The 14,906-nt window shown below is 44.8% G+C and overlaps 1 protein-coding gene across 1 annotated transcript in view; it reads left to right on the top strand.

Moving 5' to 3' along the window:
• Plxna4 (plexin A4) overlaps positions 1-14,906 on the top strand; it is a 338,047-nt gene that overhangs the window by 274,614 nt on the left and 48,527 nt on the right. Inside the window, exons 10-13 of the mRNA XM_090333317.1 lie at positions 3,249-3,345; positions 3,791-3,981; positions 7,102-7,253; positions 11,959-12,076. Of these exons, the coding sequence (XP_090189443.1) occupies positions 3,249-3,345; positions 3,791-3,981; positions 7,102-7,253; positions 11,959-12,076 (558 nt within the window). The remainder of the gene's footprint in view (positions 1-3,248; positions 3,346-3,790; positions 3,982-7,101; positions 7,254-11,958; positions 12,077-14,906) is intronic.

Here is a 14,906-nt window from a genome sequence, read left to right as displayed (position 1 = left end):
TTCTTCAAATACTTCTCCATGTGCAAAACAGAGGTAGAGAGAATTAGAAAAAGATTTTGTCCCTGGAACACAGCTGAGAGCCAGGCCATTAAACCCTCTGAAGTCCCAGGGCTACATAGCATGCTCAGCTTCTTCTGCACAGGCTTGCTGGTCCACATGCTGGAACTTTCCAGCAAAATTCCCAGAGCCCAGGACAAAGAAATACTTGGAAGCTAAGAGTGTCTCAGAGCTTCAGGGGTCTTGTCTGCTTTAGAAGAAATACCGGTGGTGGATCACACTTCCTGGAGGTGATGGGTAAAATCATCCATTAGCCCAGCCAGTGGTGTGCCAGACCTTGATTGAGACACTTAACCTCCTGGCCTCCAGGAACCTGTAACACATTCTGCCCAGCACTAAGCTTTGTGCAGATTAACTGCCTGCTGATTATAGGGAGCTATATAAATGCTAAGTGAAGCTGGGTGGGGATTGCCTAGGGGGATGGGAGCCAGGAGCCCAAGCTGCCCAACTGTGTGGGGGAGAGAGAGCCCTCTAAGCTTGTTCACTCCTGTGGATTCTGGTTATCTGCCAAGGGAGAGTCTATGGACACAGTGACTTCGGGGTTAATGATTTCTACAATATTTCAGAGTTGTGATCTTAGGAATGAGAGAAAGCACCAAAAAGCAATGCTCAGTTTATCTGACCATGTAAGATGTTTTTATTTTCAAATTTTTCAGAATAGAAAATGCCTGCACACATGTGCATGCAGTAGAGCACACAAATGCTGTCATATGCACACAGCCCATATGTATCCCAGTGTTTGGCACAGAAACAGAAACACTCCTCAGTACATGCTATTATTATTTCACATAAATATAAACACAGGCAACACAAACAGAGTTTCACAAAGTATTCCCAGGTGTACACACATAAATTGAAATGCACAGTAACATTTGGGAATCTGGGTACTGATGGCTCATGTCCATGATTCAAGTTACTCAGGAGACTGAGAATTGAGAATCAAGATTTAAAGCCAGTCCAGGCAGAAAAGTCTATGAGACTTTTATCACCAATTAGTCAGCAAAAATGTGAGGTGGAGATGTGGCTTCAAGTGATAGAGCAGAATTTTGAGTGAAAAAGACAAGTGAAAATGAAAGATCCTAGTTCAAGTCCCAGTATTGGCACACAAAGAAAAATATTTAGCAGCTGAGTCTAGTGATAGGAACTACACTCTGTGTGTACAGTGGATCCTGAAGCTTCTGTGAACATTTGGCTAACTCCCCTCCAGTCATCACCTGCTTGCTACCTCTCTCTTGGATTCCAGCCAGACCAGTCCTCGGGGATGGAAGCTGGGCTCTTAGCCTGACATAGCCACTGAAGCTTCCTTCCAGGGGCCAATCTGGTTCCCAGCATTGACTCCAGAGGTCAGATGGTGCTCAGACTCAGTTGTAGGAACAGCCAGTCCTATCTATAGCCCTCCAGCCAGGAGCCATAATGGGGTCTTGGTCATTTCTGCATACTGGGGCCTTTGAAAAGGAAGAAATGAAGAGTGGGAAGAAGAGATGGGGAGGGAGGACTACAAGTGTTCTTGCTTTTTCTCTCACACAAGCAAGGGAGGTCTGCTGATTTTACTCACTTCTTTCTCCATTGGACCAGCCCCTGCCTCTCTGCATGAGACTGTGGCGATTCTCCAACCAGAACCCCAGAGGAGCTCTTTCAAAGTGCTCACCATCTCAAGAGAGTCAAATTCAGCATGTCTGGAGTGTGGCCTGGAATCTGACCTTCACTTTCATACTAAGGGGCTTTGCTTTACCGTGTGAGCCCAGATGCACTTATTACAAGAGGGAGTCTGTGAGATTGTAGATGGCACCCTGGAAGCTACTATAGAAAAACACCAACTGAGACTTCCTGGCCTGGCATATGTTGCCAAGAAATAGGTTAAGATTTTTAACCCCTTGAGTAAAGCCCAAAGAAGCCTGGACATAGATCCTACTCATGTTACTGCTTTGGACATCATGGCATATTCACATTGGAACTCCTTCTGCAATTCAAGGACTCGGGGAAATTTCTGGACTGAGGATCATACTATCTCCTTGAGAAATGTTCATGACCAGGCTACATCTCTACTTAGAGGCAAAGCCAGGCCCCTCCAAACCTTGTATCTGAGATCAGCTCAAAGAGCCCATTATCTTTGCCAGTACAACTTCACACCCACCAAGTCCCCTGAATGAATCTTTTCAACAACTTGCTAGTCCTCTTCCCCTCCTGGACAGAAAAATCTGTCCCAGTTCTAACCTCTTTCCCACAGAAGGGAAACTCTGATAAAAATAAGCAAATCACCAGAGAGAGATTAGAATTATGGGCCAGCCTCCTAAAGGGGCTCTGCTCACTAGCTTTGAGTGCTGAGAAGTAATACTGTATGAGACAGAATAGAGGTACCAGTATCCCTCCTTTCTCCTGACTTTCCATCCTCAGGACTTAGCCAGGCTGGGAGCAGCAGATGCTGAGGAGAGCCTGCCAGAGGGACATCCTGAGGGCATCAGTATGGCAAGAAGTGGCATCTCCAGGCAGTGAATGCCTTTTGAGTTCTGTCCAGGTTCCCAGGCTTATCCTTGGAACAAGGACAAGTCAAGTGGGAATCCCACTTCTTGCCCTCAGCTTCTGGTTGTCCTCTTCTCCCCCATCCCCAACCTCCTAACCACTCTAGCACATAGTCCCTTCATGTATATTCTTTGCAGTCACATCGAGTACCTGGTAGAGAATAAGCCCTCTCCAGGTCTGTGTGAAAGCCAGGACCTGAATGTTTCCTTGAAATGAGAAAAACACTTGTAAGTATGGGATAGGTAGGACCCAATGGCCAGCACTCTTTAAGTTGTTAGGAAGAAACACAATTCTTCATTCCTTTAAGTTTTATGGGAAGCAGGAAGGGAACAGCCTCTTGTGTGCAGGCTCTTGCAGAGACCCATGGGCAGTGAAAGCTGGTTCATTCTACTCACTAAACCAGCTACCACACAAGTGTGTGTTCACACAGGTACATTATGGAAGCCTAGCTCACACCTTACTTTGTCTTTCCATGCCCTTTCCTCCCCCTGCCCATCCATACATGTACATGTATGCATCCAAATATACATCGGTATGGCGGTACACACATACAGTCTTAGCCATTCCTTAGCCCTGTATGACCTGAGCTCCCCAGGCTGGGCACTTGGGTATCCTTAGACTTCTTCATGACCAACTTTCTCCTCTCCTCCTCTGTCCTGTCCTGGCTGCAGTATTCCTATGAAGGGATGGAGATTAATAACCTGCCAGTGGAACTGACAGTTGTATGGAATGGACACTTCAACATTGACAACCCCGCTCAGAATAAAGGTATGGAGGGACTCCATCTGGCAGGTGTCTGTCACAGGCCCTGACTTCTTCTTTGCATCCAGTTCAAACTTCCCTGTCACTTCTTGGCAGAGCAGTGATCCTAGGAGGGGAGGAAGTGAGTAAGGACTTGCTGCAAATAACAGTTGAGTCTGGGCTAGCATTGAACTGTGAGCCTCAAATCTCAGCCTCCTGAGTAGCTAGGATTATAGGCAGGAGCCACCAGTGTCTGGCTTGACGGCTGAGTCTGAGTGGAGACACACAGACTCCCCATTTTGTTTTCCTCCAGCCCAAAGTCCTTTCCAGTCTTCCCTGAGTCACAGTGGCAAAGGGAATCCAAGTTGCTCTTCAACGTTATCATCTCAGCAACCCAGGTTGGAACTCGTCTTAGTCACTGACTGCTCTCAGCACCTCCCATCCCAGCATTTCTTGCCCTTGTCTTCTTCAGTTTACCTCTACAAGTGTGGGGCGATGCGTGAGAGCTGTGGGCTGTGCCTCAAGGCTGACCCAGACTTTGAATGTGGCTGGTGCCAGAGCCCAGGACAATGCACCCTTCGTCAACACTGTCCTGCCCACGAGAGCCGGTGGTTAGAGCTGTCAGGTGCCAACAGCAAGTGCACAAATCCACGCATCACAGAGGTAAGCCTGAGCTGGCCTAGCCACGCACTCCAGGCTCTTGAGCCATGCCACATCTTGTCTGGGGCTGGGGCATCACCTGATATGTCAGCGCTGCAGCCTTCTTCAGCTTTGTAATTAGTGAGAACAAACTGGTACTCAGCTTGGTGCAGTGTACAGATCTATTCTCTGATGTCTAGCAGTGGTGGACACAATACATGTATCCATGGTATCTTCCTCAGCAGTCCTGTTCTATTAGGTTCCCAGGGCCACTAGGAATACAGTACCTCAAACCAGGTGATGTATACCTCAGATGCACATGCTCACAACTCCACAGTTCCTCCTGAGGAAAGAAATAGTGTGGCCTGGATCCCTGACCTGCAGATGGCTGTCTTCTCCCCTTGTGTCCTCTCATTGCCTTCCTTCTGTAAATGTCTCCAAGTGTTCCAATGGCCCATTTATTTTATTTTTATGAGAATACCACCATCATGTTGGATTAAAGGTCACCCTAATGACCTCATGAATTCATTATGGCCTCTATAAAGACCTATCTCCACACAAGGCCACATTCTGAGAGCCTAGGTTTCCTTGAAACTTCCACATATGAATCTGAGGAGGAACATAATTCAGCCCAGCATGCCTACCAAAGCAAACGTTATTATCGCCCTTTCCCAGTGTTCAGACTTAAGTATTTGCTCTACCCAGAGGGTAAAGAAGGGTGAGAGATGTTGCTTAATGATAGATTACCTCCTCTAGCATGAGGAAGGTCATGAGTTCAATCCTCAGGACTACCAAAACCAGATTGTAATGGAAACGATATTGACTCTCAGGTCTTCTGAGTCCTGGATTAAGAACCTTCACCATGGCTGAACACGGTGGCTCACGCCTGTAATACTAGCTACTCAGAAGGCTGAAATCTAAGGATCAAGGTTCAAAGCCAGTCTGGGCACAAAAGGACCTGAGACTCTTATCTCCAATTAACCTCTAGAAAACAGAAAATGGAGCTTGGATCAAGGGGATGGGCTGTAGCCTTGAGCTGAAGAGCTCAGGGACAGTGCCCAGGCCTAGTTCAAGCCCCATGTCCCACAAAAAAAAGAAAAAGAAAAAAAGAAACTTTATCATCCCACTTACAAAATGGGGACCATCAAAGGACAAGTTGCTCCACCTCAAGGTGGGCCTCAAAATATGTCTCACACCCAGGCCTCTTCACTGTCTACCTTTTTGGTTGTCTTGAAGTTTCTCCTGGCCCCTATTTCAGTTTCCTGCATGGAGAAAGTTCTATACAGAAATTTTTGACTGGGGGAATGTATTGGAAGATTTAATCTATAGACCTGGAATAAGAGGGCAGTTGGACAGTGCTCTAACCACTGCCCCTTGCTCTGTAACCAGGCCCTGACACAGGCCATTTGTACTTCTGTACTTTGTCTGTAGAATTTCTGTCCCCATGTCCTTCACGAGAAGCCATCCCTGGGATCACAGCACATGGCAGCTCATGGTGTGCTGGGCCCAGTTTGTTTTCTTTTTGGCTGAAGTCCAAGAAAACCACAGGGAGGAGGTATCAAATTGAACACATTTCCGTGTATGAAAGTCTATTTACTGCTCTCCATATTAGCATTAGCCCTCTGGAGTATCAAGACTGGGCCAGAGATAAAACTACTTTCATAAGATGACAAGCCAGAGCTGAAATCTCATGCTGGACTCACCTGCTGCCAGGTGCTAGGGGTACATTGGGACTGGCTGTCCATCTGGGCAGGTATTAGGGAAAATGGACCCTTCTCTCTGCTTTCTCCACATCTGCCCACTTGCCCCATTCAGAAGTGGGCCTATACCTTCAAGGCAGTAGTTTTTCCACTATTACAGGAACCCTTTCATCTCTCAAAATACTCATGCCCACAGACAGGATGTTCCAGAGGCAAGAGACAGCTAGACCGCTGCAGGTGAGCAGTTTCTCCCTGTAAAACTTCCCTAAGGAGAAGTCCAGCCTACTGCATTTTTGCTCCCTCAACTTCTACCTCAGGATGGAGATCAGTGACCCTTGCTGAGAAAGGCCAGAGGACACACTGGGAAAGGCTAGAGGCTCCTGCCTTTCTGATCCCCCATGGGCCATGATGCAAGTGCAAGGACATAGAGAACCAGGTGAAGAAGAGTCTTTCTTTGATGTGTAGAATGTGGGAAGTAGTCATTGGCTTGTGGGCACTGCCTGCAACTCCTAGCTCAACACAGGCCCTGGGTTACTAAGAACTAATGTTCTTTTCATAATTGTAAGGCCAGTGGTGACACTGTAAGAGGGAAGGAGAGGCATGCTGACCAGTGCATCAAGGTAGAGAATAAATTAAATGAAAACAAGCCAAGTAATGGGGGCAAAGGCCATGACAATACCTCTACAGCTCTAGAAAGATGCTTAAATAGATGTGATTTCCAACATAGTTACAGCTCATACTATAAATTTGGTGTTTCCCCTGACAAGGCCACAAGAACAGTGGCTCATGTCCCTGTACCTTAAAGGCTTAGGTGAAAAGAAGAGATGCCGTAGTGAAAATGATACGGAATCAGACAAGAATAAGTATTATTGGGGCAGGGAGTTTGGCTTAGTGGTAGAGTGCTTGCCTACATAGAAAAAAGCCAGAAGTGGTGCTGAGGCTCAAGTGGTAGAGCTCTAGCCTTGAGAAAGTTCAAGGAGAGTGCTCAGGCCCTGGGTTCAAGCCCAGGACTGGCCAAAAAAAAAAAAAAGGAATAAATATTATCATATAAGGAACAAAAGAAGGGATCTTGGAATTCCAGTTATAGCAAGTAACATTTGATAAGTCTCTCCAAAAAGGGGCAGGATAATCCTAGGAGAAGAGTGCTACAGGTTGAGGGAAGGTCTTATAGAGAGGGAAGCCAACACAAGAGATGGCTGGAGGCTTTCATCCCAACAGTTTATGGATCATCAGTCATCCTGCAGTCACCTTCTTCTTCTGTGAGATGGGATGATCCACGGGACCTGCGAACAGGGTTTCTAAGACCATCTATACAAACAGTTTAAAGTCTTGGCCGATTATTGGGAGCCCCAGACCTACTCAAGAATTGAACACCGACGGTGAAGAAAGCAGCGCTGTTGGTGCTTCTGTTGGCCTGTACAATCACTTCTCTTCCTCCTTGCAGATAATCCCAGTGACAGGCCCTCGGGAAGGGGGCACTAAGGTTACCATCCGAGGGGAGAACCTGGGCCTGGAATTCCGGGACATCGCCTCCCATGTCAAGGTGGCTGGTGTGGAATGCAGCCCGTTGGTAGATGGCTACATCCCTGCAGAACAGTAAGTGGAGGCCGCCTGGGCACAGTGAAGAGCAGGACGGAAGGCATGCTATAGCTCTACAGGCTGATTCTCCTTTATCTGGAATGTCTGGAACCAGAAGTGTTTCGAATTAGGGATTCCCACTCCCACCAGACTTTGGAATATATGTGCATATATAATCAGATAACTTGAGTCTGAAGTCTAAAGCAAGATTCATTTATATTCCTTATATACCTTTTACACATAGACTGGAGGTGATTTCATACAATACTTTTAATAATTCTGGGCAAGAACCTAAATTTCATGGCATATAATTTTCCATTTATGGTGTTATGTCCATATTTCAAAAGTTTCAGATTTGAAATTTGCTGATTAGGGATGGCTCAACCTGTATAAACAACTCCATGATCCTAATAGACAGTCTCAAAGCTGTGACAGGGAAAAGAGAATGTCCCTAGAATTTTTACAGTGTGCAAGTGGAACCCGCCTTATTCCCCACCCTCTGAAACCAATGACCAGTGTCCCATACTGGGGACATAGAGTGAGGAAAAGGGCATGGCCGAGAGTAAGGAGAAAAGTGATTGAAACTTCCTTGAGGCAAAGGAGTAGAGGTGAAGCAAAGCAAGGTCAAACAAGTGTGCACTCAGCTTTCTCAGTTGTCTCTAGCACCCTACAAGTACATACCCCATCCGAAGCTGATCACACCCTCTTCTGAATCCTTTGGGGACTTCAAGTTACTTTTATCTTTGCAAAGTCTACTGGTACACATAATCCAGGGGAAGGTCATTCAACAGGTGGCCTTGACCTCTAAACCCAGGCAGGTGATGAGATTCAGAAGTCATATACTGCCTTGTAAATAAGTAAGCACTATTTTCCAGCCCAACAAACACAACTAAGAAATGCTTGCCAGCACAGTGGACTCTTATTCCATACCATCTTACTGTTCCTCCAGGTATGCAACCTTGTTACCTCTCCTGTGTGCATAAGGCATGGGCTACTGGTAAGGCTCTCTTAAGTAGCAAGTGCCCTTGGCTTTTCCATTTGCTGAGTCTCCTTGGAATATAGTTAAGTCTGAAATATTGGAATTGTTGTCCTTGATTCTTCCTGGGTCTTTCCAAGGTACTCATAAGAGATGGGATGACTTAAGAAAAGCTCAAATCTTAGTAGGATGCTCACCTCATGGGTCCCTCAATCCCCCATTACAAAAGAAATCTCCATGGCTTCTACAACTTTCTCACACCTTCCTCAAAGAGTCAAACCAAAGAAGTAGACTGTTGCGCTATGACTTGGAAAGTTTAAGACACATCTACTCTAGACCTATGTGAACCATCATCAAAAGTGTTGTATAAAGCCACATAATTAAAATATTAAGTCTGTAGAATGATAGAAGAATCAGGAAAAGAATCTTAGTATGCAATGAAGGTAACATGCAAATCAACAAGGAAAGGCAAGATTGTCCAATAAATGGTGTTAGTTAACTCCGGGGAAAAGGAGATTATCAAATTTATATTTCAGATTATACACCCAAAATAAATCCCAGATGGATTAAAAAAGCAAGTATAAAATACAAAACTGTGAAAAGAGGAGAAAATGTATTTGGTTTCAGGAAGGTGAATGTATTCCAAGTATAATTGCAAAAGAAAACAATATAAAGGAAAAGATTAGGGTCTTGGGGTAAAAATCATTGTAAGCAAAGTAAAAATATGAATGATAAGTTTAGAATACTTATGCCTTATCACAGTTAATAGATGATACTTTTTTCTAAACAGATACAGAAGCTTTAAAAATAAATGGCAGATGTCACAAAACAAGCAAAGAACACAAATGTAAAATTCATGTTCGAAGAACTGAAAGTCATGTGAAATATAAATTAAAAGAATAGCGAGGGCTAGGAGTTTGGCCTAGTGGTAGAGTACTTGCCTAGCATGCATGAATACCCGGGTTCGATTCCTCAGTACCACACGCATAGAATAAAGCTGGAAGTGGTTCTGTGGCTCAAGTGGTAGAGTACTAGCCTTGAGGAAAACCCAAGGACAGTGCTTAGCCCCTGAGTTCCATCACCATGACTGGCAAAAAAAAAAAAAAAGAATGGAGAGTAGTTAAGGCGGTAGACTAGAAATCCTTTTGGGGTTTCATCATGCAGGTTCAAATCCTACAGATATTCTGATTTATAGCTGGGTGTGATGGCTTATGCCTCTAATCCTAGCTACTCAGGAAGCTGAGATCTGAGGAGAAAGATTAAAAGCCAGCCTGGGCACAAAAGGACCTGAGTCTCTTATCTCCAATTAACCTCTAGAAAGTGGGAAGTGGGGCTGTGGCTCAGGGTATGGGCTGTAGCCTTGAGCTGAAGAGCTCAGGCCCAGGGGTAGGTAGTACCTTTAGCTGAAGAGCTCAAGGACAGCACCCAGAACAAGTTCAATACCCACAACCCACAAAAAAACAAAAACAAAAACAAAAACAAGCAAGCAAGCAAGCAAGAAATGGAGAATGCTTTTTAAATGTCCTTTTCCAGGGAGGCAGAATGGGAAGGCACGCAGACATGAGAAGTAACTTCGATCTCAGTACGAGGCAGGCAGAGGCATGAGGATCTTGAATTAAAGACCAGCCTGGGCTATAGAGTAAGGTCTTATCCCATAAAAATTAAACAAACTAAAAATTTCTATAGTTTAGCTACCACCATACTTCTATACCATTCCCTAACTAACTAGACGGCTCAACTGTTTATAAGCAATAATGCTTATTTCAGCTTTATTCATAGTAGCAAAAATCCAGAAGCAAATTGTATGTCTAAAAATAGAGAACTCATCAACTCAATGAATTACTCCACAGATGTTCCTCAATTTATGATGGGGTTGCATTTGGGGGTAGCGACCACATATGCTGGCCAGCCATTGAGTGACATTTTCCACTGAGATACATGTCCGAGTCTATATATATATATATATATATATATATATATATATATTTATATATTTATATATATATTTATATATATATATTTATATATATATACACTCTCTATATATATAGTATATATCATATATATAGTATATATGTCACAAATATAGTATATATAACATATATAGTATATATACATATATAGTATATATAGCATATACAGTATATATATACTGTATATATATATATGCTTCAGAAATATGTATGTGATTTGGTTCATTTGTCTGTGTTACTTGAAGTGGAAGGAAAGTCAGGATAAACAAATACCCATCAATAGGAAGATGATGGTTTAGTCATAGTGCAAAATATTGCCAAGCTATTAGAAAGAATTAAGTAGAGCAATGTAGAATAATAGAAAGGAAAGTCTATGCTGTATTGTGGGGTAAAAGCAAGTATTTAGAACAGTGAATATGTTGTGTTTTACTTTTATCTTAAAAAGTATGTTTTTTCTGTGTGTGTATTGCTTATGTACACACACATGGATGTATACGTACACAGTTTATACATAATTTCACACATGAATACATATGATGACATTTGTATTTGCATAGATACATATAAAATATACTGATACTCTAGGAATTCACGCACAGTATGATCAAAAGAGGATACTCTTACAAGAGGAGCACAAGGCACAGTGCCTGTGTGTATCTGATCCTATAAAATAATATTATCAAAATGAACTCCAAAAAGTAAATAAATAAATTAAATAAACAGGTATGGAAATGCAAAGGTATCTCATTTTCCTCAGGGAATTGGTTTCACGAACTCTCAGATACTAAAATCGATTGATATTCATGTCCCTTCTATAAAATGACAAGCATTTACATAAAACTTGTGCCTTCAATCCTCTCTATTTGACTTACAATGCTTACATCAATGGAAATACTAGTAGTAGTTTTTATGCTATATTGTTTGAATAATGACAAGGAAAATGTCCACATACATTCTACACAGATACCATTTGTGGGGGGATAATTTTGCTCCCTGGTTGGTGGGATCCACAAACACTGACCTTATGCATGTGGATGAAGAAGACTACCTTCTCCATACCTCAGATAATTCACATGTGAAATGGGGTATTTGTATCACACCTTTCCTTACAAATACACACAGCATCTTCCTGCCCAGACTGAAGTCAGGCTGCCTAAGAGAGCAAGCTGTTCTCAAGTGAGGAGCTGAGAACTTGAGGTCAGCTCCAAATTCTAGGGTTGGCTTGCTAAGAGCTGTGGGTGGCTCATCTCCTCACTCTGCACCTAAACATTTTTCCCTCTTCTTGGTAATCACTGAGTTGTGAGCTGAGTCAGAACACTGCGGCCCTTTCCCAAGACTCCCTTGAGTTCCCTCATTTTCTTTTTTCTTTCTTTTCTTTTATTTATTTCAGTCATAGGGCTTGAATTCTAGGCCTAGTACTGTCCCTGAGCTCAGCTCTTCAGCTCAAGTCTAGCCCTTTACCACTTTGAGCCACAGTGCCACTCTTCTGGTGATTAACTGGAGATGAATCTCACAGACTTTCCCGCCTGGTCTGGCTTTATAACTCAGTCCTCAGATCTCAGCCTACTGAGTAGCTGAGATTACAGACTGAGAGCCATCAGAGCCTGGCAGATTTCCTCATGTTCTGAAAAGCCAAGCAGGAGCCCTGGCAGGGACGAGTATGTGCCTTCAGTCTCTCCTTCTGGCCAAGCCTGAGATCTCCTGCATGACAAAGGAGCTAGGCAGGTCATAGCTGGATCCTGTGGCTCATGGGATGTCTTTTCTCCTCTTGCAGGATCGTGTGTGAGATGGGGGAAGCCAAACCCAGCCAGCACGCTGGCTTTGTGGAGATCTGTGTGGCTGTGTGTAGGCCAGAGTTCATGGCCCGCTCCTCACAGCTCTATTACTTCATGGTAAGTCCTGGCCACCACAAACTTCAACAGCATTGCTAGGTCCCACTAGACCCCTGGGGAAATGCATGGCAGGACTCCCTGGGGGAGTCCTGTCTTAGGGAGTGAACACACAGCCTTGGAAGTCTGAGATACCAGGTCTCAGATCCAGACTCAGCTGTGCCTGGCTGTGGGGCTCCAGGTAATTTGTGTTAGCCCTTAAACTGACATGTCTCCATGTGGCTGAGAGTTGTGGTAAGGAGATAAGAATGTGGGCATCCCACCGAGACTCCTGGGATTTGCGCCTGGGGTCTGCCATGTATTAATTGGGAGAACTTAGACACATTGTTTAACTTTGGGGGGCTCAGTTTCTTCCTTTGTAAAGTAACAGCTACTGCATGGGATGGTGAAAGTTACATCATATTTTTTTCTTTTTAGTATCATTTCTTTATTGTCCATAATTGTTCATCTCACTGCTATGCCCTGAGTTTTCCCTGTATACTCAGCCAGCCCAGCCCCCTCCCTCTTCCCACCATAGACCCTCACTCTTCAACCTCTCCTTTCTCCACACAGTTTCACATTCTGCCTGACATTCCCACCGTCTCCTCCTCCCTGTACCCTCAATTCTACCTCCCAGCCCTTCTATCCCATTCTTCCCACCTTGGCCTCTCTGAGGGTCTCACTCCAGTCCCCAAGTGCTCCAGCCTGGCCATTCCATCTCTGAAGGGATGCCAGGCTTCAGGAAGTTCCTCGCTTTTATGATTACAGGGGACGTGGGGACATTAACAAGTTCCAGGCCATACTTCCCACCACTAACCTTCTCAGACTCATGACAGCAGGGTGCTGGCTGCTTTTGGAAGCCAGAAGCCCAGAGGGGTGGATTCTTCCTAGACAGCTAATGGCCTAGAATATTCTGATGAGAATCTACTCCCCTACCTTTCTCCCTCTTCCAGTTCTCCCTCTCTCCCTCCAGCCTTCTGGTCCTCCCTCCTTCCTTCCCTATTTCCTTCCTTTCAGTTCTTCCTTCCTTCCTTTGACTAACAGTCATTTATCACCTCAAAAAATGCCTCTCATATTTTTGATAAATACGTGGTTAATTAAACTGAGTGTTTTAATATCATTTATCCCCACCGTGGGATTACAGTTTTGTTCTCTCAGAAGACCCATGGTCTTGGGAGATAAAAATCAACCGCAGCCAATGATATAGAAATGTTTGAGTGAGCCTCAGAAAGCCTGCAAGTTAGACATTTCTCCCACCTGGCACAGAGGTCCTCCCTATCTCTGCTGTTGAGTGACTGTCTGCCTCTAGATGCCACTGGCTGTCACTAGACACACAGATGGCACCAGCGAGGTATCAGGCATAACATCTGACTCTGAAATTGCCTGCGGCAGAGGTGAAAAGGGAGGAAATCACAGCATGACCTAAGGAAGCCCTGTCCTTCCGCTGCCAGTCAACTGGCCAGATCCTTCTGGATGGCAGCATGGACAATACCAGGGCAGTTGCGACTTCAATAAGTCCACTTTTCCTTGACTCTTCAACCACTGTGACTCCCCTGAGGACCTCTCACCTCTGTGACCAACTCCAGGGCCACAGCCACCTGTATGTCCATGTGACGCTCCATGTGTGTCCTATGTGTTTTGTCTGTCCATCTCCATGTGATTCATCCAAGCTCTCCATCCCCAATTATGCACCTCCCGTTCCTACCTATTCCTGCCAATGGCCTGAACCCCAGGCACACAGGCTTGGCAAACAGTGGCTCTGTTTCCCTTGATTCTGATATCACCCACCAGTATATTCTCAGCATCTCTTTCCCATTCTATATGTCCTGGCTGTGACCTGTAGTCTTTCTCCTGCCTTTCCTCTGAGATCACTCTAATCAAAGCACCTCTCTGAAGAAAAATTCAAAAACAAAAACAAAAAAAGCACCTATGAGCCCATCCCAGTCTCCCTCTCCCTGTGAGATGCTGCCAAGCCTCATTGAGGCCACCCCCTACTCAGTCTCTCTCCAGTCATGGCCTTCTTTGATGGAGACATCTCCTTCCATTGCCTTCTCCTGACTGTACCAAGCCACCTCCTTTCTCAGAATCAGAGCCCTGCCCACACTTTGCAATTCTCCAAACACACAGACAAATTCTTAAGGGACCCACAGCCCCTGTGTGTCCCTGACCTATTGCTTCTGTGGCTTCCCCTGGCACTATGCTCAGTGGTCGCCTTGGGCTCTGCTCCTCTTTGCAGCCCAGTAAGCTTTTGGAAATAAAGCCAATGCCTTCATTTCTGTGCTGGCCCTCATGGTACACGGGAACTTCCAACCTGATGAGGCCAGGATCTCTTGGAAGTCTGACCAAAACCCCTGGAGCCTTATCCCTACTATCTCAACCACACTTAGCAGGTGGGGTATTATTAACTTGGTCAAAGCTTCCCAGGGGCTGCAGTGGGCACTCTGAGCTGATGGTCACAGGCCAAGGAGTACAGTGGTGGTGGAGATGCCACTATATCCCCCATAGTCTTGCTCTAATTCCCTTTTCCCTCCCTTCTTTCCTTCTTGCTTTTTTTTTCAGTATATGTGTTTTCATTATCTTTTTTTTTTCATATATTTTTTGCTTTTTTTTTTTTTGGCCTGTCCTGAGCCTTGAACTCAGGGCCTGAGCACTGTCCTTGGGCTTTTTCAAGGCTAGAGCTCTACCACTTAAGCTACAGCACCACTTCTGGCTTTTTCTATGTACTTGGTATTGAGGAATCGAACCCAGGGCTTTGTGCATGCTAGGCAAGCCACTAGGCCAAACTCCCCACCCTTTCTTACTTTTTTGTACCAGTACTGGGTCTGAAACTCAGGGTTTTGCATTTCCACTTAGC

This window comes from Megascapheus bottae, chromosome 5 (genome assembly GCF_031878675.1).
Source record: "Megascapheus bottae isolate mThoBot1 chromosome 5, mThoBot2.hap1, whole genome shotgun sequence".
Taxonomy (NCBI): Eukaryota; Metazoa; Chordata; class Mammalia; order Rodentia; family Geomyidae; genus Megascapheus; species Megascapheus bottae.
Note: the sequence above shows the minus strand (reverse complement) of the source record. Positions and strands in the feature narration are given on the sequence as shown.